The sequence below is a fragment of the Anolis carolinensis genome, chromosome 6 (assembly GCF_035594765.1).
Source record: "Anolis carolinensis isolate JA03-04 chromosome 6, rAnoCar3.1.pri, whole genome shotgun sequence".
Lineage (NCBI taxonomy): Eukaryota > Metazoa > Chordata > Lepidosauria > Squamata > Dactyloidae > Anolis > Anolis carolinensis.
In genome coordinates this window covers 8,965,251-8,988,463 of record NC_085846.1, presented here as the reverse complement: position 1 = coordinate 8,988,463, position 23,213 = coordinate 8,965,251, and the positions used below count along the sequence as shown (strand labels likewise).

Sequence of the window (23,213 nt, the reverse complement as noted above, 5' to 3'; positions counted from 1 at the left end):
ACACCATTGTTGGTCTCTTTGCTATGAAGGCCTTCTAAAATGTCCTCTCCTCCTGCACAGGCCTATGGTTGTATTCATAGGATTGCTCATCTCCTCCTAGCCTAATTTAGGGTCACTCAACCCTCTCATTTTGGGAGACCATGTTCCATTTCACTGATGAAAGTGGCATTGAGTAATGGCTTTTCCTTCTCAATATAGTGCTAAATTGTGCCATCCTAACTTTCTTCTTGTTTTGTCACACAAGGGGGAATCATGGCCACATCTGGAGAGAGAGAGAAAAGAGATCAATATGTTTTGCTTTCAATAAAATCACTCATGACATCTGCTATGAAGAACTGATTATTTCCCTATGGAATCTTCCAAAACACTATCATTACTTCACTTACCTCAGGTAGCAAAAGGATGTCCAAAAGACAATAGAAAGCAGTTAATAAGCAATCCTGGAAATGGCTATAAAAAGCCCCTGATCCAGTGAGAATGGGGAATAGGGGCAAGACGGAGGCAAGACTCTGTCGTTGCATTTTTAATATTTTCCCATTTTCTGTCTGACAGGCCAAAGTGAAATTGTAATATTGCAAATTCAGCTAGCCTTCAGGGTAGGCACTTGTCTCTCTTTGGATGCCATGCATGATTAATGCATTTTTATCAAGAGGGGCATCACCAGAGGCAGACACAGTGCAAGGTATTCTCCGTTGGCTTAGGCATTAACCATGGATAGAGACTGAGGAGCCTGCAGCTTTTTTGCCAGGATGCTGTGGTTGATGATGTTCTCGTTTCTGTTACTTCTCATGATTTACCAAGGAAATTTTTTGAAATGCCCTGCAAGTGACATCTTCCCTCTTCCTCAAGATTGGTACCAGCCAGGTGATCTCCTTATTGGTGGAATATCTTCCCAGCTTCTTTATGTGTTCTATGAACCCCTTTTCCAAGAAAATCCTTCTCAAAATCTGTTTGCTACTCCAGAGTAAGAACTTGTTACTTATTCTCTTTCTCTCTCATTATCTCTTTTCATCTGCTCATAGGAATCAATGCAAACTTTAATCTATCAATCGAATTGCTACTATTTGAATAATATGAAATGGAGATGGGAAAAGAGGCTGTATTTTATTTACGTGTCACATCTACTGGAAGCCCAATATGGACAAACCTTTGCCATAAAATCATTGGGAGAAATCTGGGAGGGAGAATTACTATACCTTGAAACAATTTCCAAATTTATTCTATCTAAAGGCTTCCAATGCAAAGTTGGCAGAACACTCCTAAAACAAAGAGAAGCTTTAAAAAACAATCAGAAGAGCCATGAATGCATGGATTTTAATGTATTTTGCCAAAAAAAAATACAGATATTACAGACATTACGTGCTAAGACAGCGACTGGTTTTCAGGTGCAAACAACTAAGACGTGTTGCACTGTGAATGGCAGGATTTCCAAAAAGGTGTCTAAAATCAGTCTTGAGTCCACAGATATATAGTTTAAGTGGGTCATGTTTAGCAGGGTGTTATTGTTTCTGGATACCGATCAGAGAACAGCACTACCAAGATGGAAAATATTACTGCATTTTGTGCTACTTAGTTATAATCTATCATGGTGTGATGTGCTGACAATATTTTTTACATAAGACAAGCTAGATCCAACTCTGTCAATTTAAATAGAGCTATTGGGCAGTGGATCATTCAGAACTGAAAATGTCTAGAATCAAAGATTAGTGGAAAATATAACCAAGCAATTAAAAGAAATACAAGGTTTTGTAACTGCTTTACCAGTGCAGCAAGGAAGGAGAGTTGAACATATTTCATTTCAGTATTCCACATTTTTCACTTGTCACTTTAATATTACTGTCCTCCCCTGACAAAAAAAGCCCCAAAGCAAAAACTAGACTAGCATTCCAATAACCTTCATTACTGCCTTGAAGCCCGAGAAAGTATGCATTTCCAGGAGCCATGATCCAAGTGTCAGAATCCTAAAAAAATTGTTGTTCTACTACAACATAAATTGTATGGAAGAAAAGATTTAATGGCTCAGAAGCACCAGCAATCATATCTTATTCACCGTTTAAGTCAAATATTAATAGTCTTATGAGTGGAAGATTGTCTAACATGTAGAATTTTCTTTTGAATTATTTTGCAGCATGTCGACAAAATTTTACCAGCACGCCCTTGCCTTGGCCTTTGCTGTGCATGAGATCAATCAAGATCCACAGATCTTGATTAATGTTACTCTGGGGTTTCATATCTGTGATAGCTATTACGATGCAACCATGACCTATCGGAGCACTCTGGATCTGCTCTTCAAATCCCATCAATTTTCTCCGAATTATAAGTGTGATAAACAGAGGAACCTGATAGCTGTCATTGGAGGGCTTGGTGCTGCCACCTCTTCTCATATGGCAAAACTTTTAGATTTCTACAAGATTCCACAGGTAGGATCTGATCTTGAAATATCTGCTCATTTTTATTCAGTAGGTGAACATTTGTACAAAGAGAAGGCCAGGAATGGCTGGCACCCAAAATATTCCCAGACTCTATTACTGACCACACTTACAACTTTTCCTCCCCAAATAGTTGTTGAAATAGATGAACAAAAAGGCACTTTGATTAACATAACTATTCTATTTGTGTGCATTTTATTTTAGCTGATATATTGTTTTAGTGCTCTGTTAATAGAGAGAAAAAGTGCCATAACGATAACAATAACCATGACTTATCTTCTCATTCTTATTCAGTAAGTGAACATTTGTGCAATGAGGACAGCAATGGCTGGCACCCAGAATATATATCCCTAGACTTTATTAGTGACCACAAATATAACTTTATCTGGCCAAATGGTTGTTGAATTGATAAATAAATGAACATAAAGACACTTTTATTAACATTCCTGTTCTATATATTTGTATTTTATTTTAGATCATCTATGGCTCATTTGACCTGCAAGAGCTTAAAACAACTCATTATTCTTCATTTTATTCCATGGTCCCAAAAGAATCTCATCAGAACATTGGGATTGTTCACTTGCTTCAATATTTTGGATGGATTTGGGTTGGCATCTTTGCTGTTGATAATAACAGTGGACAGCATTTCTTGCAGAGCCTGGAACCATTGCTTCATGAAAATGGGATCTGCGCAGCCTATACAAAAAGGTTACCCTATATAGCACGTTTGGATAAAATGGAAGAGCATATAGAAATATGCTACAGCATTTATAAACAATTAAAAAATGATATACATGTAGTTATTATCTATGGTGAATCATTGACCATTGCAGCTCTAAGATTCATCTTAACTCTGGGAGGCATTGAAAATGAAAAGTTATATTTTAAGAAGGTGTGGATCATGACTGCTCAACTAGATTTCATGTTAACTGGCCTCTTAAGAGGTTGGGATCTTCAGATATTCCATGGTGCCATTGCTTTTGCAATCCACTCAGAGGACACTCCAAATTTCGGTGAATTTCTAAAGACAATAAACCCTCACTGGAACAAAGGAGACAGATTTATTCAGGTCTTCTGGGAACAAGCATTTGACTGTTTCTTTCCAGAGTCTTGGGAGCAAACAGAAGTCATGGGGCAATGTACTGGGAAAGAGAAGCTTGAGGATATATTTAAGCCTCAGTTTGAAATGAGCATGACCGGACACAGCTACAGTGTCTATAATGCTGTCCACAGTGTGGCTCGAGCTTTGCATGCTATGTGCTCTTCTCAGTCCAACTACAACAGAGGGAAATGTTCATCTCATACGAGCAAGAAATGCAATGCAGTCAAACTGCAAAATCTGCAAGCTTGGCAGGTAATGTCTTCAGAATATATATTTTTTCAACATGGAGCTTTTATTTTGAATTTTGTGAAAAGCCAATGAAAAAGAATTGTAGATTTTAGTTGCTTGAATTCACCTTGGGCCACAACACTATAAACCTAAAGTATGCCTTTTCTAAAAAGAAGCATGAAAATTTATTTCCTCCTCTTTCCCTTCTCTCTTTTCAATTAGCTCCATCCATTCCTTGAAAGTGTTTCCTTTAACAACTCTGTTGGAGAAAGTATATCCTTTGAACAGAGAATGGCAACAGGAGATAAATTTGATATTGTCAATTTGGAGACACTGCCAAACAATTCCTTCCAGAGAAGGAACGTTGGAAAGGTGGATTCGAGTGCTCCTCAAGGTGAACAATTCACCATTGATGAAAATATGCTGGTGTGGCATCCAGGACTAAAACAGGTAGGGAATGTGGAAGACTGTTGTGGTGAGTCGTTCAAATTTCCTTTCTTGAGCACCATCATGGTCATTGAACAGATTCTAAAATTCCAAAACAGAAGCAGGATTACGTAGCATATGGAAATGTTTCAGAGAATAAAGATCCCAAGGACCATTCTTTCTAACCCCATGCTGCCTTATAAGAAAATACACAGTACATTTAGGACAGATGGTTAGCAAGCCTTTGTCTTCTTTTTTTAAACTCCTTAGAAGGAAAGTCTACTGCTCTCCAAGGCAGCATATTCCACCGTCATAGAGCTGTTACCATTAGGAAGTCCTCCTTAATGTTTTTGTGGAACCCATTTTTTCCGTTTATATCCTCTCAATACTGACAAAAATATCATATTCACCTCAAAGGTGCCTTGACACGATATACAACCCCTTCAGCCATGAAAGAGCTTCTTTTAGGCTTTAATGAGACGTACTAAAGCTCACTTATTACTCTGGAGTTTCCATGAAAAGCTTTCTGTTGCTGTGTTTTGCTACATGTGCACAATCAAGGCCAAGTTGGCTTTGGGGAAAATGAGAGGGACAAGGAGCTGGAGGGCCACCTTTTAAAAAATCATGTCATTGTTTACAGCTACTTGCTGGAGTGTCTGCTTTGGAAAATTACAGATCCCTTTAATATTTGATGAATACTAATATTTGATACACTCTCAAATATTTGAACATGTCTGTTATGTTACCACTTGACCTTCGCTTCTCTGAGCTAAACATATCCAGCTCCATAAGCAATCCTCATGTAAAATCATGGTTTTCATATTGTAGCCCCATAACGTTTAAGCAAAATAATTACTTATTTCAACATGCTGGTATATGCGGTTGTTGTGTGTTTTCTGGGCTGTATGGCCATGTTCCAAAAATATTATCTCCTGACGTTTCGCCCACATCTATGGCAGGCATCCTCAGAGGTTGTGATGTATGGAGAAACTAAGCAAGGAAAGTTTATATATCTGTGGAAATTCCTGGGTGGGGGGAAGAACTCTTGTCTGTTGGAGGCCAGTGTGAATGTTGTAATTAATCACCTTTGTTAGCATTAAATGGCCTTCTCAGCCTCACATCCTGGCCTGGGGAAATCCTTTGTTCAGAGTCATTAGCTGCCCCTGATTGATTCAAATCTAGAGTTCTTCTGTTTTCAGAGTGCTGCTCCTTATTTACTGTTCTGTTTTTGGAGTTTTTTTAATACTGGTAGCCAGATTTTGTTCATGCTCATGGTTTCCTCCTTTCTGTTAAAGTTGTCCACATGTTTGTGGATTTCAATGGCTTCTCTGTGTAGTCTGACATGATAGTTGTTGGAGTGGTCAAGCATTTCTGTGGCGCAGCAGGTTAAACCACTGAGCTGTTGAATTTGCTGACCAAAAGAACGGTGATTCGAATCCGGGGTGTGGGGTGAGCTCCCGCTGTTAGCCCCAACCTCTGCCACCTAGCAGTTTGAAAACATGCAAATGTGAGTAGATCAATAGGCACCGCTCCGGCAGGAAGGTAACAGCACTCCATGCAGTCATGCCAGCCATATGACCTAGGAGGCGTCTACGGACAATGCCATCTCTTTGGCTTAGAAATGGAGATGAGCACCAACCCCCAGAGTCGGACACGACTGGACTTAATGTCAGGGGGAAACCTTTACCTTTATCTTACCTTGTATATGTTTATGCCTCCAAGTCGCCTGTTGACTTATAACCCAACAAATTTCATAGGATTTTCTTAGGCAAGGAATACTCCAAGGTGTTTCACTTGTCCCCTCTCTTGAAATATAGCCTACAGCACCCAGGATTTGTTGGTCTTCTAACCAGGTATAACTCAGGGTTGACATTCAGAATTGGATCATTGTGTAGAATTCAGATTTAAAAAATTCACCAATCACTGCTGAGTCATTACTGTTTCTATGTTCCAATAGTGAAGTTCTTTATATGCTGAGAAATATTAGAAAGCTTTATCTTTCAAATTCTCTCACTGCAATTTCTCTCATATTTATGGACAGCTGCCTCCCCTTGCTCTGTGTAATGAACGTTGCCGTCCGGGTTATCAGAAAAAAAGGAAGGAAGGAAAACCATTCTGCTGCTATGAATGCAGTCGATGTCCAGATGGGGAGATTTCTAATTCAACTGGTAGGGTATAGCAAGCATCATTTTGTCATCTTAGAGGGTTGATTTAGATTTATTTTAGTTACCATTTGCCATAGGAGCCATGTAAGCCTGATCATATTGAATTATTTAAAACAAAAGGCAATATGAATAAATGACTATTGTTCATTCTGGCATTGCCATGTGAATCAAGATGGACATTTGAATGGATATCAAGACAAATGCTTGTTTTCTCTTTGGCTTTACCTTCTTATACAATGTAGATAGTTTGTCCATTTTGTCTCAGAATTGGCAAACCCATTGACAACAGTGTGGTTGTTGCATGTTTTTGCTGTAGGAGTTGGTACACAAAAATCTGCTCAACAAGAAAGCCTATTTTCATGTGCATCAAAACTTGCCTCCTTGTCTTGGAAAGAGAGTGCATGTGTGGGAGGGCATGCAGGCACACTCTGGACCTGCCTGAATGCCCTGCCACACACACACACTCAGAGAGTGTGGCAGGACATGTGTGGTGGGTTGTGCAGGCAGCCCCGGAGAGTGCCTGCAGCTGAGCGCCTCTTACTCTAGAGTAAGAGGTGCTAGGCTGTAGGCACTGGCAGGCACGTGTGCCTTCCGGGCCTGCCTGCACACCCCTTCATATACGCACTCTCTTTCCAAGGAGAATGGTTGTGTGGTGCAGTGTGCAGGCAGGCCCAGAAGACACATGCCTGCCAGTGCCTACAGCCAAGCGCCTCTTACTCTAGAGTAAAAACAGCAGGTGCCAGGTAAAAAGAACTCACGCTGGGAAGGGGAGCCAGTGGGTGGGAAGCCCTCCTCCATAATGGTCCAATTTTCAGTCCCCAAAATGAAAGTACCAAAAACAACCCTCCCAATTTTGGGAGGCTTACAAAAAAAACCTGGACACAAAATGGGACAATGTTTTCCCTAAATGCATGTGTCTAGGAGTTAGCAGTAGAGATGTACATTAAAATGTAATTCTTTCCCACATGCAAGAACAATCAGTTTGGGTAAGTTTGTCCCCACTCCACAATAAAAGTTTCCCTGCATTTTTGAGACCTATTCATATCTTGATACTTCATTGGAGAACATTTCTTTGTACAAAAATACACAAATATATATTTTGTACAAAATTAGGATAAAATTCATGTCATTTGGATGACAAATAGACATTAGAAATGACCAGAGTTGCCCTGAAGAAATGTCTAAACTACGAATACCCATAAACACAAATAGTCTGAGTCTGAGTGAGAGAGGACCTAGTAGCAAACCTTTTGTATTGTTATCCCAATGCCCCCATGCATATGGGATATATTGAGCATGGTGATCAGATCATGATATGAATAGACATAACAGTTTACATAATAAATGTAAGGCCTTCTTGCAGACCACCCTGAGAATTTCGGGGGGGGGGGGGGCTGAAGCCTCTCAACACCCCCCCCCCCCCGGCTACATGCCTGAAAAGTAAAATCAGATGGTAAAATAGACAATGCTGCCAAAGATCATAATATTCTCATAAAAATTAGTATGGTTAATGAGGTCATGCAGTGTATTTTCATGGAGTTATAGAATGATAAGGTTAGAAGAAATGCCCATAAACCATTGACTTAAATGCAATGCAACTGGTAGTATTTACATTTTTAAATATTCCCAATTAATACATACTGCATGCACATGTGGGAAAAACCAAATGATAACTGTGATTGTTTGATGACAGTTGTTCTATAGTTCATTGTAGTTTCAGTGTTAACTTTGTAATGTTCAATGGGCTTTTCTATGTGGAAACTCATTTAAATTCAACTGCGCTTACTTGGTTCTATAGTAATATATGAATAGATACTGAAATGAAATCTCTTCCTATTTTTCAGATATGGATGACTGTTTCAGATGTCCAGAAGACCACTATCCAAGCAATGACAGAAACATGTGTATCCCCAAAAAAACAAGCTTCTTGTCTTATGGAGACCCCTTAGGCACTAGTTTAGCTGTGATTGCGGCTTCTTTTGCCTTCATCACAGCGTTGGTGCTAGGAGTATTTATCAAGCATAAAGATACCCCATTAGTCAAAGCGAATAACCAAAATCTCACCTATATTCTTCTCGCCTCCCTCATGCTCTGCTTTCTCTCTTCTTTCCTATTTCTTGGTGAACCACGAGAAGTCACTTGCCTTTTACGACAATCCATTTTTGGTCTCACTTTCTCTGTGGCTATTTCTTGCATTCTGGCAAAAACTACCATTGTTTCTCTAGCATTCCTTGCTACAAGGCCTGGATCGAGAATGATGAAGTGGGTAGGGAACAGACTGGTCCACTTCATTATTTTCCCATGCTCCCTTCTTCAAGCCTGTATTTGCCTTTTGTGGTTGACATACTCCCCACCCTACCCAGATGTTGATATGAAGTCAATAACTAAGGAAATCATTATTCAATGCAATGAAGGCTCTGTCGTCATGTTTTACTGTGTCATTGGCTACATTGGCCTTCTGGCCATGGCCAGCTTCATTGTGGCCTTCCAGGTCCGCAAATTACCAGATAGTTTCAATGAAGCCAAGTTTATTACGTTCAGCATGTTGGTTTTCTGCAGTGTATGGATATGTTTTGTTCCCACTTACTTGAGCACTAAAGGGAAGGATATGGTGGCTGTGGAGATCTTCTCCATCTTGTTCTCCAGCGCTGCCTTGTTGGGGTTCATCTTTGCTCCTAAATGCTACATCATTGCATTGAGGCCTGATCTGAACAACAGGGAGCAACTTATAAAAAGAAAGAATTAAGGAATCTGCCTGTTGTTCTCTTACTTTAATGTATTCACCTTCTAGGATGAAACTGATGACTTTAATATGAATTCTAGGTATTTCAGTAGAAATTAAGTTAAAGCATGTCTATTAAAGCATTAATAAGTAATGTCTATTAATAATTAATTAATAATGTCTATTAACGGCGCTCCATGCAGTCATGGACAATGCCGGCTCTTCAGCTTAGAAATGGAGATGAGCACCAACCCCCAGAGTCGGTCACGACTGGACTTAACATCAGGGGAAAACCTTTTCCTTTACTATTAAAGCATGCGGTGATTTTAACCACTCTCTCAGTCTATCCAGTAAAGACCTGTCTTTTCTCACCACTTGACATGTTTTGTGTTGGAAAAACAGTAATGAAATATGCCCTCCTGGTCCAAATCATAATGCTTTATTTTAGGTCAATATAATATAGGGCAAATTGGTACATAACACTGGCCAACATACATTTTAGTGCCCCAAATGTTAGACCTTTTTCTGGGTATATTTGACCTGTTGATTCCATAAATGGCACCACTTTTCTCCAATCACTTCTAATTTTTGAGATTCAAAACATATGCCACATAGCAGTTGCCATTTGCTCACCCATAGAAAGTCATATCTAAGAAACTAGAACTGATTCAATCTATCCAATGCGATTTTCTGAATCAGTGACCCAAACAACCCCAGGGACAGGCCTAAAAATCAACACACCAAGAAAGGTTTTTTGGAAGGGAAGCGGGGTTGGGCTGTGTAATTAATAAGAGGTGGGGCAAAGAAACAATAAATAGCAAGAAAAGGCAGAGGTAACAAACTTGTGTATGTTGTTGTTTTGTTATTGTTATGTACTTTCATGTTAGTAAACTTATTGCAGGATTACCTTGGGCTGAGATGAGCAGGTGTGATTCACCCTAGATAGTTTTCTGTTTAAGCAGGGCATTGAACTCCAGAGTCATAGTCTAATGCCCAAACCACTAAACCACACTGGCTCTGTCTGTTGTGTTACACCTCTAATTCTACTTGTTTTTATTGTGATGCTAATATAGGGCTTCCTTAGCACAATTTGTTCCAAGAAGGTTTACCTTGCATTCATCTAATAGCTTCATCATACTAGAGCAGTGGTTCTCAACCTTGGGTCCCCAGATGTTTTGGCCTTCAATTCCCAGAAATCCTAACAGCTGGTAAACTGGCTGAGATCTCTGGGAGTTGTAGGCCAAAACACATGGGGATCCACAGGGTGAGAACCACTGCACTAGAGCTTCCTGCAGAATTCTGGGGCTTGTAGGTTAGTGAGGCCCAGACCTGTCTGGTTGAGCAGTTTAAAGGCTCCTCCCTAAACTACAAGCACCAGAATTCTGCAGGAAGCAGAAACTGGATTTAAAGTGGATCCATGCTCTAGTGTGATGAGGTCCTAAGGCTAAAATAGTTTGATCTGAACAAGATCATCCATTCAGTTTTCTTGGCTGAGCAGGAATTCAAACTTTCATCTTCTAATTTCCTAATCTAGGAGTCAAACCACTATACTAGGTCAGATCTTTTTAACCAAATTGACTATAAGGAACAAAAAACCACGAATCCATATTGTGATAATGACTTTATTATTGTATGCAATGAATACCTAGTATCAAAAGTATAAACATAAGCAATTCAGGACTATAGGGTCTCTTGCACACATACAAAGCATGTATGACCCATTGTCACTATTTTGTTCATCAGTGCTGCCTTTCTGAATGGCATCTTGCACCCCCATCAGATGCAGAGGGAGAGTGTTTTCTCCCCACTTCTCTCTGCTGCCAGAATTGAGTCCCACGGAGTCCATCACGAGATGCAGGGCAACCACTGACGGGACTCTGTGGGACTCCATTTAGGCAGTGGAGAGGAAATGGAGCCCAAAATGCCCCTGCAAAAGGTGAGTGTTACCTGACTCCTCACTTAACAAAGCAAAAAGGAAATGGGAGAAGACAGATTTGAAGGGGCAAACAACATGGGAAGACAGAATATAGACCCTGACAAGATGGAACAGAGCCTGACGGTTCCCTTTGCTGTACCACGGTTTCCTACAGTTTTCCAGTTTCTCCTGCTGTCCTTTGCTTTACCCCTGCTTTACCATGAGGTTCTTGGACTCTAAATCATTTTGTCAAGGGCTGAAATAAACAGCAGGAAGAAATTTATAGGATTTAAATCTATCAATTAATCCCAAACAAAATAGAGCCATTGTACCAAATGGATTTATTTATGTGTTGATTTACTTTTCAGTAATAGTTTACAGTGGTTTACACTAGTAAGAACTAACCAAAAAAATCCAGCTATTAGACTTCATTTTTTAAAAAATTCTCATCTAATAATAATAATAATAATAATAATAATAACTTTATTTTTATACCCCGCCCCATCTCCCCGAAGGGACTCGGGGCGGCTTACATGGGGCTTTGCCCAATGCAACAGTACAAAATCAAAACAAAAACAAAAACAATAGACAAATCAGCAACCATAAAAACATCAGCATAAGAAAAACAGTCATAAAAAGTCGATACACAGAATAATATTAAAATCATGAATTGGATCAAAAGATCTGGGCCATTGTTACATGCCTTAGTCAATCGCAATCATTATTAATGGTATATTCAGCACATTTCAGATTAATATTTACAGACTTTCTTCAAGGGATGAAAAAAATCACTCTATAATGTGCTGAGTCATACAAAGGATGGGGCAGTGGTAGTTGTCTGCCTCAGGTGCAGATAATAAAGGAGTGCATATGTAAAAATTATATCTATTTACCTATCTTTCCTGATAGTTTGCCCCACATCCTACCATGTTACAAATCAGCTGCCTGGCTAACAAAGACTGGGGAGAAAAATTAACGGGCACTTTGTTTGTCAAATACAGTATGAACCCTTTATGCAGATATTCTGTATCTGTGGTTTCAATTAGCCATGCTTTAAAAAAAATCTCATTCCCTGTAAATGTGGAAGCAATTGCTACAAACGGCAAAAAAGTGAGATTTTCAGGTGCAGGAATATCCCAAATCTTAGCTGAAAATCCATAGCTTTGAATGTCTGTATGTCCCTGCATTCGGAAAACATGGGATTTTGTTCCTGCGTTTTAGATGTTTGTTCCTGATTGTTCGGTTCCTAAAAAAGGTGACACTTGAGTTGAACGCGTGCCAGAAAATTCATGAAATGTGTGGAAGGCACATTTTCTCTGGCCAGGACAAAATTGTGGCTCCCTAGTCGACATTTTTTCACCCTAATAGCAAACAGGAACAGACATGTATTACCCAGGAACAGCAATCTGTTGTTCCATGCCACGAGTAAACAACCAAATCTGTCTGCACAGATGGTCAGGCAGGCAGGCTCTGAGTTTCAATAATGACAAAGTTCTATTCCTGGCTTGAAAGTGTTTGTTCCTGTTTGATTGTGTAGTGCTGATTTGGACAGAGGTGGTCCTACCCCATTAACTTTGTGTGTCAAAAACTTCATGAAACATGTGGATCGCAAAGTTTCTGTAGCCATGACAAAGAACAGATGATTCACATATTTGCATCTTCGTATCTTCAGTTTTTGTTTTTAAAAACTGCCAAAGTGTCCGGAGGATGTCCTGTGGTGGCCATATTGGGGGCTGTAAAATCCCAGGACAAAGCAGGAAGTATGGATGATGGAAGCAAAAATCCTGGACCAACAGGTCTGTATCTGGACATCTTCTCAGGTCCCAGGGTTTTTAGCCCCTGACTAAAGTGCGTGATTTAGTGCTGTATGGAACTGCCCTGGGCTAAGTTTGACACTATTAACTGCCATTGTTTAGTGCTATGGAATATTGGGAGCTGTAACATCACAAAGTCTTTAGTCTTCTCTACCGAAGATTACTGTTGCCTCCCGAAATACAAATTTTATGATTCCATAGCACTGAGTCATGGCAATTAAAGCTGTACTAAACTGCATTAATTCTACAGATGCACCCTAGGTCTTCTAGTATGATTATATGTATGTTTCTGGCCCAAGTAAAATTGAAATATACCTTTCACTATCAGTCATGGTTTCAGGAATCCTTGGAACATATCCCGCAGTGATATGGGATCATACATATTAGACACACAACTTCCACTTCATACCATTTTAAAATGTGCCTTTTATATGTGGGTAAATCTGCATGCACTCTGGATTTTGAATATTTAGTGGTTTCTGGGGCAATCAGTATACATCATGGCAATTCTGTATATTCATGGAAAATGACCTTCAATCCCCTTAAAACAATGTTAAAATGTCAATACCCAAATTCCTCCTTAGACCCCCTTGAAAAATGCTCCCATATGTCTTCTGATGTGAAATGTTTGTATTAAACTGAAATGTCTAAACAAAGTAACAGGTTACTTGTCATTTATTAATAATTTTTTAATAATTTTTATCAAAATTATAATTTATAGTAACAATGATTTTTAGTTACAACACTTACAAAATTCTATCTTTTCCCTTTTTTCAAACACCAGAATATTTTAATGGATGCATGGATACCATATATTGCTGCCCCAACACACACACACCCTTTTTAAATGATTTTTATTTAAATTTTCAAAAGATACAATAAAAGTGGGGGAACATTTATGGTTATAGGAAAGTAGGAAATTGAAGGGGGAGAGGGTAAAAAGGAAAAGAAAAAGAAAAAAGAAAAAAAAGTAAAGATTTATCTGACTTCCATCCATATCTATACCAGGTTACATCTGGGGAGGAACCTTCCCCCCTGGATTAGTTTTCTTCCAATTGTAAATCTGCTTCTCTATGGTAAAGTAGATATCCCAGGATCATTTTTTCGATTACTAGTCCCTTTGTATCCTGTAAAAATTAACAAATTGTCTTTTCGTATTCTCAAATGTTGTAAATCAATCAATACTATAAAAATAAAACCTCAGTCGTTATCTCTAAATTAGTATTGTGATCTTTTCTTGCCGCATATAGTGGTTTCCAGTCTGTACTTCTCTTTGGCACTCCTCGATGTTTGGTTATTACATATGTTAGTCTGTCCATATTTTTAATTTCCATTAACCTAACACCTTTTTTTGTAAATACAAACTATAGTTCCATTCCTAATCTAAATCTACTGCCCTTCCATTTTATCTTGCAAGTTTATGTTGCAATATGTGTGTATCCCAGTGGTTTAGAAGACAAAATTGAGTGTATGAGAGGAACTGGACAGTACCTTAACACAGATCCAAGGGGCGCAATGAAGGGGGTGGGGGCAACAGAAAGAAGTACAATGATAGGAAGGCGTTTCAGGTGTGGATTTTTTTCCTTTGATACGCCAATAATAAAACCAAAACAATGGAATCACCTGTCAAAAATGGAAAGAATTGCGTATTGTTTCAAGGAGGGATACGGAAAACAACAAAGGGGCTGAGCAATTTAAGGAGGAGCTTGCAATTGGATGTGCAAAAGTTTTTGCAGCCTTGCCTTTTGCAGGCCTGGTGTAGACATTTGTGAAAAGCAAGCACAGTCAAAAACCCATCCGTTAATGCAACCACAAAGGAGAATGGGAGGAAATCATCAACCAGTTTCTGACGGTTTCCATAAAATCTGTAATCTCCCAGGAGTAAGCTCACATGCCTAGTAGAGCTACACACAGCTTCAGAGGTCTGTTTCATAATTCAGAGATATGTATGATTCGCTTGGCAGAGAAGGCTAAACACTTTAAAAAACTACAATTCCTTAACTGCATATCATTGAGCCATGAACATTAAAGAAGTGTTAAACAGTATTAATTCTACAATGTAGACACATGTAGAATTACAACCTTTTTACACGGCCGCGAGAGTTGCTCCGTGTCTTCAGGGGGCATGGGAAACCTGGCACCCACGCCCTGCATCACCCAGCTCCAGTAAAGGGCAGTCCCATAGGGGGAAGCATTGAGAGCGCCATGGAGTCCAATGGCAACACAGGGCTCCATGGGTGACCTGGGCTAACCTGGCGTATACCATCAATTTTATCCCTTTGTGATGAGGTCGAACATACAACAACAAAATAATGGGCATGGGAAGATAGACGCATTAACGATTCCTCTGTATAAGCAGCTCCCTGCTGTTCAAATCAGGTCTTAGCACAATGATGTAACATTTGGGAGCAAAGATGAAGCCTAGAATCCCGGCACTAGAGAACACAATGGAGAAGATTTCCACTGCCACCATGCCTTTACCTTTAGAACTCAGGTGAGTTGGAACAAAAGACGCCCACACACTACAAAAAATCAACATGCTGAATGTTATAAATTTGGCTTCATTGAAGCCCTTTGGTAAATTGCGGACTTGAAATGCCACTGCGAAACTGGCAATGGCCAAGAGACCCAGGTAGCCCAGGATAGAATAAAACATGATAACAGATCCTTCATTACATTGGACTATGCTTTCTTCAGGCAATGAGTACATGTCTAATTCAGGGAAAGAAGGGAAGGATAATAACCATAGAATACAAATACTTGTTTGCAACAGGGAACATGGGAGGACAATGTCACGAGCCAGTTTCTTCCCTATCCATTTCTTCTTCCTAGATCCAGGCTTTGTGGCTAGGAAGGCTAGAGAAACTAGGGTGGTTTTTGCCAAAATACAGGAAACAGCCACAGAGAAGATGATGCCAAAAGTTGGCTGACGGAGAAGGCAAGTCACTTTACTAGGTTTGCCAAGAAAGAGCAAGGAAGAGAGAAAGCAAAGTAGAAGAGAGACCAAAAGACCATAAGTGAGGTCTCGGTTGTTGGCCTTGACTATGGGGGTGTCTTTGTTCTTGACAAAAACTCCAAGGACCAAAGCAGTGATCAAGGAAAATGAAACAGCAATGGAGGCTAACCCAATGCCCAAAGGTTCTTCAAAGGCCAGAAAACGTATTGTTTTATTCATGCATTTATTTTTATGTTCATTTGAATACTGATCTTCTGCGCATTTAAAACAGTCATCCATATCTGAAAAAACAAAGAGACAGCATTATAGTTCCACTATTTCGGAAACTCCACTGCATTAATGGCCGAACTGGTGAAGAACTTCACTTACCAGTTTGATTTGAAATCTTCTCTTCTGGACATGGAATGCAATCATAACAGCAAAACTTTTCTCCTTCTTTCTTTTTCTTCTGGTGGCCTGGATAACAGTGTTCATTACACAGAGAAATGGGAACTACCTTTCAAGCAGATAAAATACATTATTTAGTGTGGCTTATGTCCATGTTCTTAGTTTTTTGCAGAGCTAACTTTTCACTTCCCATAGTAGACATGCTCACAAATCTAATGAAGTTTGCTCTATCATTAGTCAGGAAATGTATAATGCATTAAGTTAATCATGAAATTAAATGATGTGTTACTTAAGTTGAAAAATAATTATATCTCAAATCCGTACCTGGTTAAAATGCCCAGGCCAAACAATCAAATCCTCATGAATGATGAATTCTTCTTCCCCAATACTCTTCAGAGCCACATGCCCAACTTTCACTCTCTGGAAGGAGTTATTATGGAACATGATTATGTTCATTATGTCAAATCCACCTACTATTTCCCTATTATCATCAAAAGACACTGTTTCTCCAGCTGAGTTGTTGAATGAAATGCCTTGAAGAAATTGATGGAGCTAGTTGGAACAGAGAGGGGGAAAGAGACACACATACTAGGATGTGAATAATTTAGCCTACATTTTTAGGATTTGTTTGGTAAACACAGAGGAAACATTCCCCAACTCCATACTGCAGTGCTACCTTTAGTGGCCACCCAAAACCTGCATGTTTTTCATTTTTGAAGTTTCACAGTATTCTTTATGACAAAAAGGAGTTGAAAGAACATGTCAGAGAAGAAGGAGATAATAGAGGTTGAAGCTGTTACAGACATTTACGGGATATCTACACTGTAGAATCAGTGCAGTTTGAGACCACTTTAACTGCCATGGTTTAATGATGTGACATGCTGGGAGTTGCATATTGGTGAGGAATCATAGAATCATAGAATAGTAGAGTTAGAAGAGACCTCATGGGCCATCCATCCAACCCCCTGCCAAGAAGCAGGAAATCGCATTTAAAGCACCCCCGACAGATGGCCATCCAGCCTCTGCTTAAAAGCCTCCAAAGAAGGAGCCTCCACCACAGTCCGGGGCAGAGAGTTCCACTGCTGAACAGCTCTCACAGTGAGGAAGTTCTTCCTGATGTTCAGGTGGAATCTCCTTTCCTGTAGTTTGAAGCCATTGTTCCGTGTCCTAGTCTGCAGGTCAGCAGAAAACAAGCTTGCTCCCTCCTCCCTATGACTTCCCCTCACATATTTGTACAGCACTCTTTGCAGAGAAGGCTAAAGATCTTGTAAAATGAAAATGCTGATGATTTCATAGCATTGAGTCATGGCAGCTAAGGTGGCTGCTATAATCTACAATATAGATGGACTTTAGGTTCAAATGTTCATTTCAGATAATGTGGAAGGCGGTCACAATAAAAGGCCAGCCACTCTCCACTGTCCATAAAGACATTGAGAATAAGGGCCATAAATGAAAAGCAAAATTTGCTATCACACCCAAAATGACTCCTAACTGAAATTGGAGTTGGGGGAACCAAAACATAACCCAATCATGAATTACCTGCCAAGGCTGGAGAGACTGGGATTCATTACTTTTACCCCTTGGCATTCCTCTGTGTTTGGATGTCACTGAGTAAAGAGCTTGCAAAGCATGAGCCAAGGCATAGACAGCATTATAGATACTGTAGCTGTGGCCAGTCATGTTCATTTCAAAAAGAGTTGCAGGAAGGCTCTCCAGCTTCTCCTCACTAGTGCATGCTTCAGTAACTTTCATCAGCATTTCTGGATCTGGGAAGAAACAGTCAAAGACCTGCTCCCAGAAAATCTTGTGAAAACCATCTCCCTGGGTCCAATTTGGTTTCACCTTCTGAAGAAATTCCTTGAACCCAGGAATATCTGTTGAGTGTATTGTGAGGGAAAGTGCACCTTGCATTAGGTTAAAGCCCCAGGCCCTTGTCATGCCTGTGGATATGAAATCAAGTTGAGCCATCATGATCCACACCTTTCCAAATAAGGTACTGTTATTGTCAGTGTCTGCTTGAAGCATCAGAGCTCTCAGCCAATTCATGGTTATAGAGTCTCCATAAGTGATAAAAACATTCGTTTTCTTCTCTGTTATAGAGAGATATATTCTTGTGATGGTATCAAAAACTTTGCCTACATCATCCAACTGAGCTTGTTGTGGAATCCTTTCTGTGAAAGCTGAACAGATTCCATTCTGTGAAAGCAAAGACTCCAAGAAGTCCAAGAAATGTTCTCCACTATCATCACTCACAATAAAGAGTCCAATCCAGGTCCATCCAAAATATCGAAGTAATCGGATTATCCCAATATATTGATGAACTTCATTGGGAACCATGTGATACAAGGAAGAATCTTGCATTGTTTGGATCTTTTTGGAAGCAAATGAGCCATATGAGAGCTAAAAGGAAATGTAGAAATATTTTAGCATCATCTCAGAAGAAATTTATTTGTGCTTGTGTTTATTTATCCAATCTTCATTTGATACTTATGGCACAAATGTTTAGATTCAGTCTAAGGTTTTTTGCTTGAATTCTTCATTGTAATAATTTTATTGTGGTATGGGCATATAAAATATTTTCCATTTTTTTATTGGTGGGGAATTCAAAGCCATTGATTTCCTTAGTTGTGAGCCATATAGTTGGTCTAGAGGTCACAAGAAAAAAAATTAATATCTTACTTATGTATTAATTGAATTTGTATCCCATCTTTCTCATAAAATGGTACTCAAAGTGGCATATAATCATTAAAAAGATATCAAAACAATTATAACAATTTTTTAAAAAAGAAATTAAATATTCCATGGAAAGGAGTTCCAGAATCTGGGAGCTGCCACAAAAGGAAGGCTCCTCACTAACCGTGTCCGCAAAGCTGTGGGACTAAGAGAAAACTCTCTTCTGCAGATCTTAATGTTCATAATGGATTATATAAGAAGATATAGCATTTCATATAATTTGAACTCAAGCCATTTAGGGCTTTAAAGGTTAAGACTTTGAATTCTGCCCAGCAACAGATCTTTCCCCGATCTTACCTGTGGAATCTTATAGAATACTAAGAGATCTGCCACACGGAGGGAAGAATCAGAGGCAAGTCCCTCAATTATGCCTATGAGGTTTTTCTGCCCATCACATTCATAGTTAGGGAAGAATCTTCTCAATTTGAAAAGCAGGTCTAGAATGGCACAATAGGTCATCGTTGGATTGTAATAGCTGTCATCGATGTGGAATCCAAGTGTGACATTGGGCAAGATCTGGTTATTTTGGTTGATCTCATTTATGGCAAATGTCAAGGCAAGGCTGTGCTGGTAGAACTTTGTCACCATGCTAGCAAGAAAGTGTTGTTGTTTTTTACAAGCAGGTTTTTTACAATACATGATGAACATAAGACATATTACTATTTCTTTCTTTGTCTGGTTGATTTACAGTGTGCTCTTGCACATTTATTGTGATTTGGGAGCTAGGTTAATAACTGATTCACAATATGATCCTATACCTTTCATGCTACTAAGATCCTGAGATATGCAAAGAAAATATATGCTAATTCTGGTTCAGTATTTCATATTATTTTTTAAATTGTACTAGAAGGTTTCATGAAATTACTCCAAAATGAAAATAAGCCTCCCCCACCACCCCCATTTGATAGGACAATTATGGCAACCTTTGAAAAACCGAAGACTGGTTCCATTTCTTTGTATTAATACAGTGCATTCAAACTAGCTAGTTTGAATTAGAAACAAAAACAGAAAATGGGACCTAAAAATAAGGAAGTCATGGTAAGTTGATAGAAGGATAAGCTGAGGGATAAAAAAAGAAAGATGATTTAAGCAAATTTTGAAAACAACAAAAACAAATTACCATATAATGTGATTTGAAAACAGATTGAAATGGATTATGCCCACATATTTATGCTGGTCGAATTGAGTAGAAATGCTTACTTTGGAATCTCCAAATGCCCCTGAGAAGGATTTCCTGTGAATGTAATCGCATTGACCATATAGGCAATCTGAGAGACGACCCCACCAATGATGTGGTCACCAGGCTGGTACCATTCATGTGGGAAAGAGAGTGGGTTGTCTCCAGAGCATCTCACACTTCCTTTTTTAAGGGTACACACAATGGGTGGGAGCAGTAACAGAAATATCAATGCTCCTATCATCTTGGGGTGAAAGCTCTTCTCCATATGAATCTTGCTGCATCCATATCTATATGGTCCCTGGGTTTTGTTTTGTTGACTGGGGACTTCACTTGCAAACACAGCTCTGAAAGTAGAATGTATCAACCTTGGCTTTAGCATTGATGGGATAGCCAATCTAATCCTCGTTTGGACAGCTAAAATGTTAAAATGGGCTAAGAAGAAGGGGAGGGAAATCTCAGACAGAGCCTTGCCTACCTCTTGCTCCTGTTTTCGGCTCTCTGACACTCAGAGGTTATTTCTAAGCACACACTGGTCACATCTGGTTGTTTAGTACTTTCCTCTGGAAAGTTCATTGGTTTGATAAATTATAGTCATCTGGATAATTACAGGGGAAGACAATTACTTCTTTAGAGTTTTAGAGCTCTCTTCCAGAGCAGCACACTAAGTCACAAACAAGTTGGCTCCTTTTTCCAGAGACTGCAACATGCCTTCTCCCCTATTTTATCAAAAATAGGATATCATCATGTTCTGGCTTGGAGCCAAAGTGAAGGATAATCTAATATGATTTTGGGGTAAGTCTATTGCCCCAAGTGGATGGGACCATTTTCATCATTGCCATGCAACCTAAATATACAGTACTTTCCAAAACTCAGTTATTCATTATTTAGTCATTTAAAATCACAAGCTTGTAAGCAGCAGTATTGTTCAGAAGTCACATTAACATTAAAATTCTCCTCAAAAATCTCTCACATATTTTATAATGGGAGAATGATATCATCTTACTTTTAGCTTATCAATTATTCAGTTTGTACATTTAGCCATCCCCCTTGGGAAGGATCCTTGCATGAGTTAGATGTCTCATTGCCTAGGCATTTTCTTATAGAAATTTTACAGTGTCTAAGACCATTCTCTCTAGATGTTTCAAACTTTGGCTGCTTCCAATTATAATGCATCACTTCTGGTGCAAATGACCAAAATGCTCTTGGTGCAAGGGACACAGTGAAACTGCAGCTGAACAAAAAACCAAGGTTGCTCCAAAGAACTCTCCTGAGTGCTGAAAAAGACAAGATTAAAAGGACTAACTGGAAGGAAGTTAAGAGCCCTCGAAGCGTAGTAGAACTCCTTCCTTTCTCAAATGGAAATCCACTTTTTTCCTACCTAAGGAAGATACAGCCAGTAATCCAAAGTATGAGTCCATTTCAAATTTCATTTCATTTCAAATTCCTAATCCTGGAAAAAATTAAACCCAATCCTTGGAGTTCTGTGGTTTTTAAATCCAACACATTACACTGGGAAATATATGTCCTTTTTTAAATCTCAAAATGAGAACACCATAATACGGCTATACATTTTGGTTGCTGACATTTTGGGGTGGTGTGGGTTTTCCTTCTGCTTTTTGTCTCACAAGAGAGTTTTGTTTTAAATTGTGGTTAATGGGGGATATGACTAAAATCATTATAAAAATTGGATGATTTAGAGAAAGTTAATAGTCAAACATTTTTTGCTTATGCCTAATAGAAAGGAAACCGTGAATGAGTGAATGAATAATTTCCCCCATTGGATACAGTAAAATTGTAGTATTCAATAGCATGGTGGTGAAGGGTCATAGTCTTCATAGTACAGCTGGACCAAAACCCCAATAGCTTTACTAAACAGTCACCTCACTGTCTGGGAAGCCATTGTGACCTCCTGACCACCACGAGTGTCCCAGTCCCACATGAGCAGAGGCATCCAGATGATCAGGAAGTCAGAGTGGGGAGATCCCCGCACATTCTTCCAAATCATGAGGATTATGCTGCTGATTTTGGCACACAACTCACATAGATCTCTGCATTATAATAAAGTATTATTATTATTATCTCTGTGGCCAGCTGGGAGTGGTGACAGCAATGACAGACACCATCTGTCCCCTCATAGAATCATAGAATTATAGAGTTGGAAGAGACCTCATGGGCCATCCAGTTCAACCTCCTGCCAAGAAGCAGGAAATCGCATTCAAAGCACCCCTGACAGATGGCCATCCAGCCTCTTCTTAAAAGCCTCCAAAGAAGTAGCCTCCACCACAGTCTGGCGAGACAGAGTTCCACTGCCAAACCGCTCTCACAGTGAGTTCTTCCTGATGTTCAGGTGGAATCTCCTTTCCTTTAGTTTGAAGCCATTGTTCTGTGTCCTAGTCTGCAGGGCCGCAGAAAACAAGCTTGCTCCCTCCTCCCTATGACTCCCCTTCAGGTATTTGTACATGGCTATCATGTCTCCTCTCAGCCTTCTCTTCTGCAGGCTAAACATGCCCAGCTCTTTAAGCCGCTCCTCATAGGGCTTGTTCTCCAGACCCTTGATCATTTTAGTCGCCCTCCTCTGGACGCTTTCCAGCTTGTCAACATCTCCTTTCAATTGCGGTGCCCAGAATTGGACACAGTGTGATTCCAGGTGTGGCCTGACCAAGGCAGAATAGAGGGATGACATGACTTTCCTGGATCTAGATGCTATACCCCTATTTATGCAGGCCAGAATCCCATTGGCTTTTTTAGCAGCCGCATCACATTGTTGGCTCATGTTTAACTTGTTGTCCACGAGGATTCCAAGATCTTTTTCACACATACTGCTGTCAAGCCAGGCATTGTCCCCCATTCTGTATCTTTGCATTCCATTGTCCCACTCTCATGCGTCCCTGTCCACAGTGGAGTACTCCTCTGTCCCTCTTCCTCTGTCCCTCTCACTCCGAGTTTTTATCTTGGTGTTCATGCGGCCTGCCCTTGTATTACTGTTTTTTTTTTTTTTGGTTTTTTGATGTAATGTATATTATCATTTATTGCATTGTTTTTAATTGTGTTATGGTATGCTGTTTTTATATTTCATTATATTGTACTGCTCTGGGCATGGCCCCATGTTAGCCGCCCCGAGTTCCCGTTGGGGAGATGGTGGCGGGGTATAAATAA

The 23,213-nt window shown here is 39.6% G+C and overlaps 2 protein-coding genes across 2 annotated transcripts; one reads left to right on the top strand and one right to left on the bottom strand.

The window, feature by feature from the left end:
• Positions 1–2,664: 2,664 nt before the first annotated feature.
• LOC100565794 (vomeronasal type-2 receptor 26-like) lies at positions 2,665–9,848 on the top strand. The gene is made up of 4 exons (XM_062983765.1): positions 2,665–3,783; positions 3,982–4,209; positions 6,227–6,353; positions 8,195–9,848. The coding sequence occupies exons 1-4, from the start codon at positions 2,968–2,970 to the stop codon at positions 9,094–9,096; spliced, it is 2,073 nt and encodes a 690-aa protein (XP_062839835.1). The 5' UTR covers positions 2,665–2,967; the 3' UTR covers positions 9,097–9,848.
• A 5,288-nt stretch (positions 9,849–15,136) lies between these two features.
• Positions 15,137–18,481, bottom strand: LOC100565994 (vomeronasal type-2 receptor 26-like). The gene is made up of 4 exons (XM_062957067.1): positions 17,684–18,481; positions 16,469–16,696; positions 16,127–16,253; positions 15,137–16,038 (listed from the first exon to the last, which is right to left on the bottom strand). The coding sequence occupies exons 1-4, from the start codon at positions 18,479–18,481 to the stop codon at positions 15,137–15,139; spliced, it is 2,055 nt and encodes a 684-aa protein (XP_062813137.1).
• Between the last annotated feature and the right edge of the window lie 4,732 nt (positions 18,482–23,213).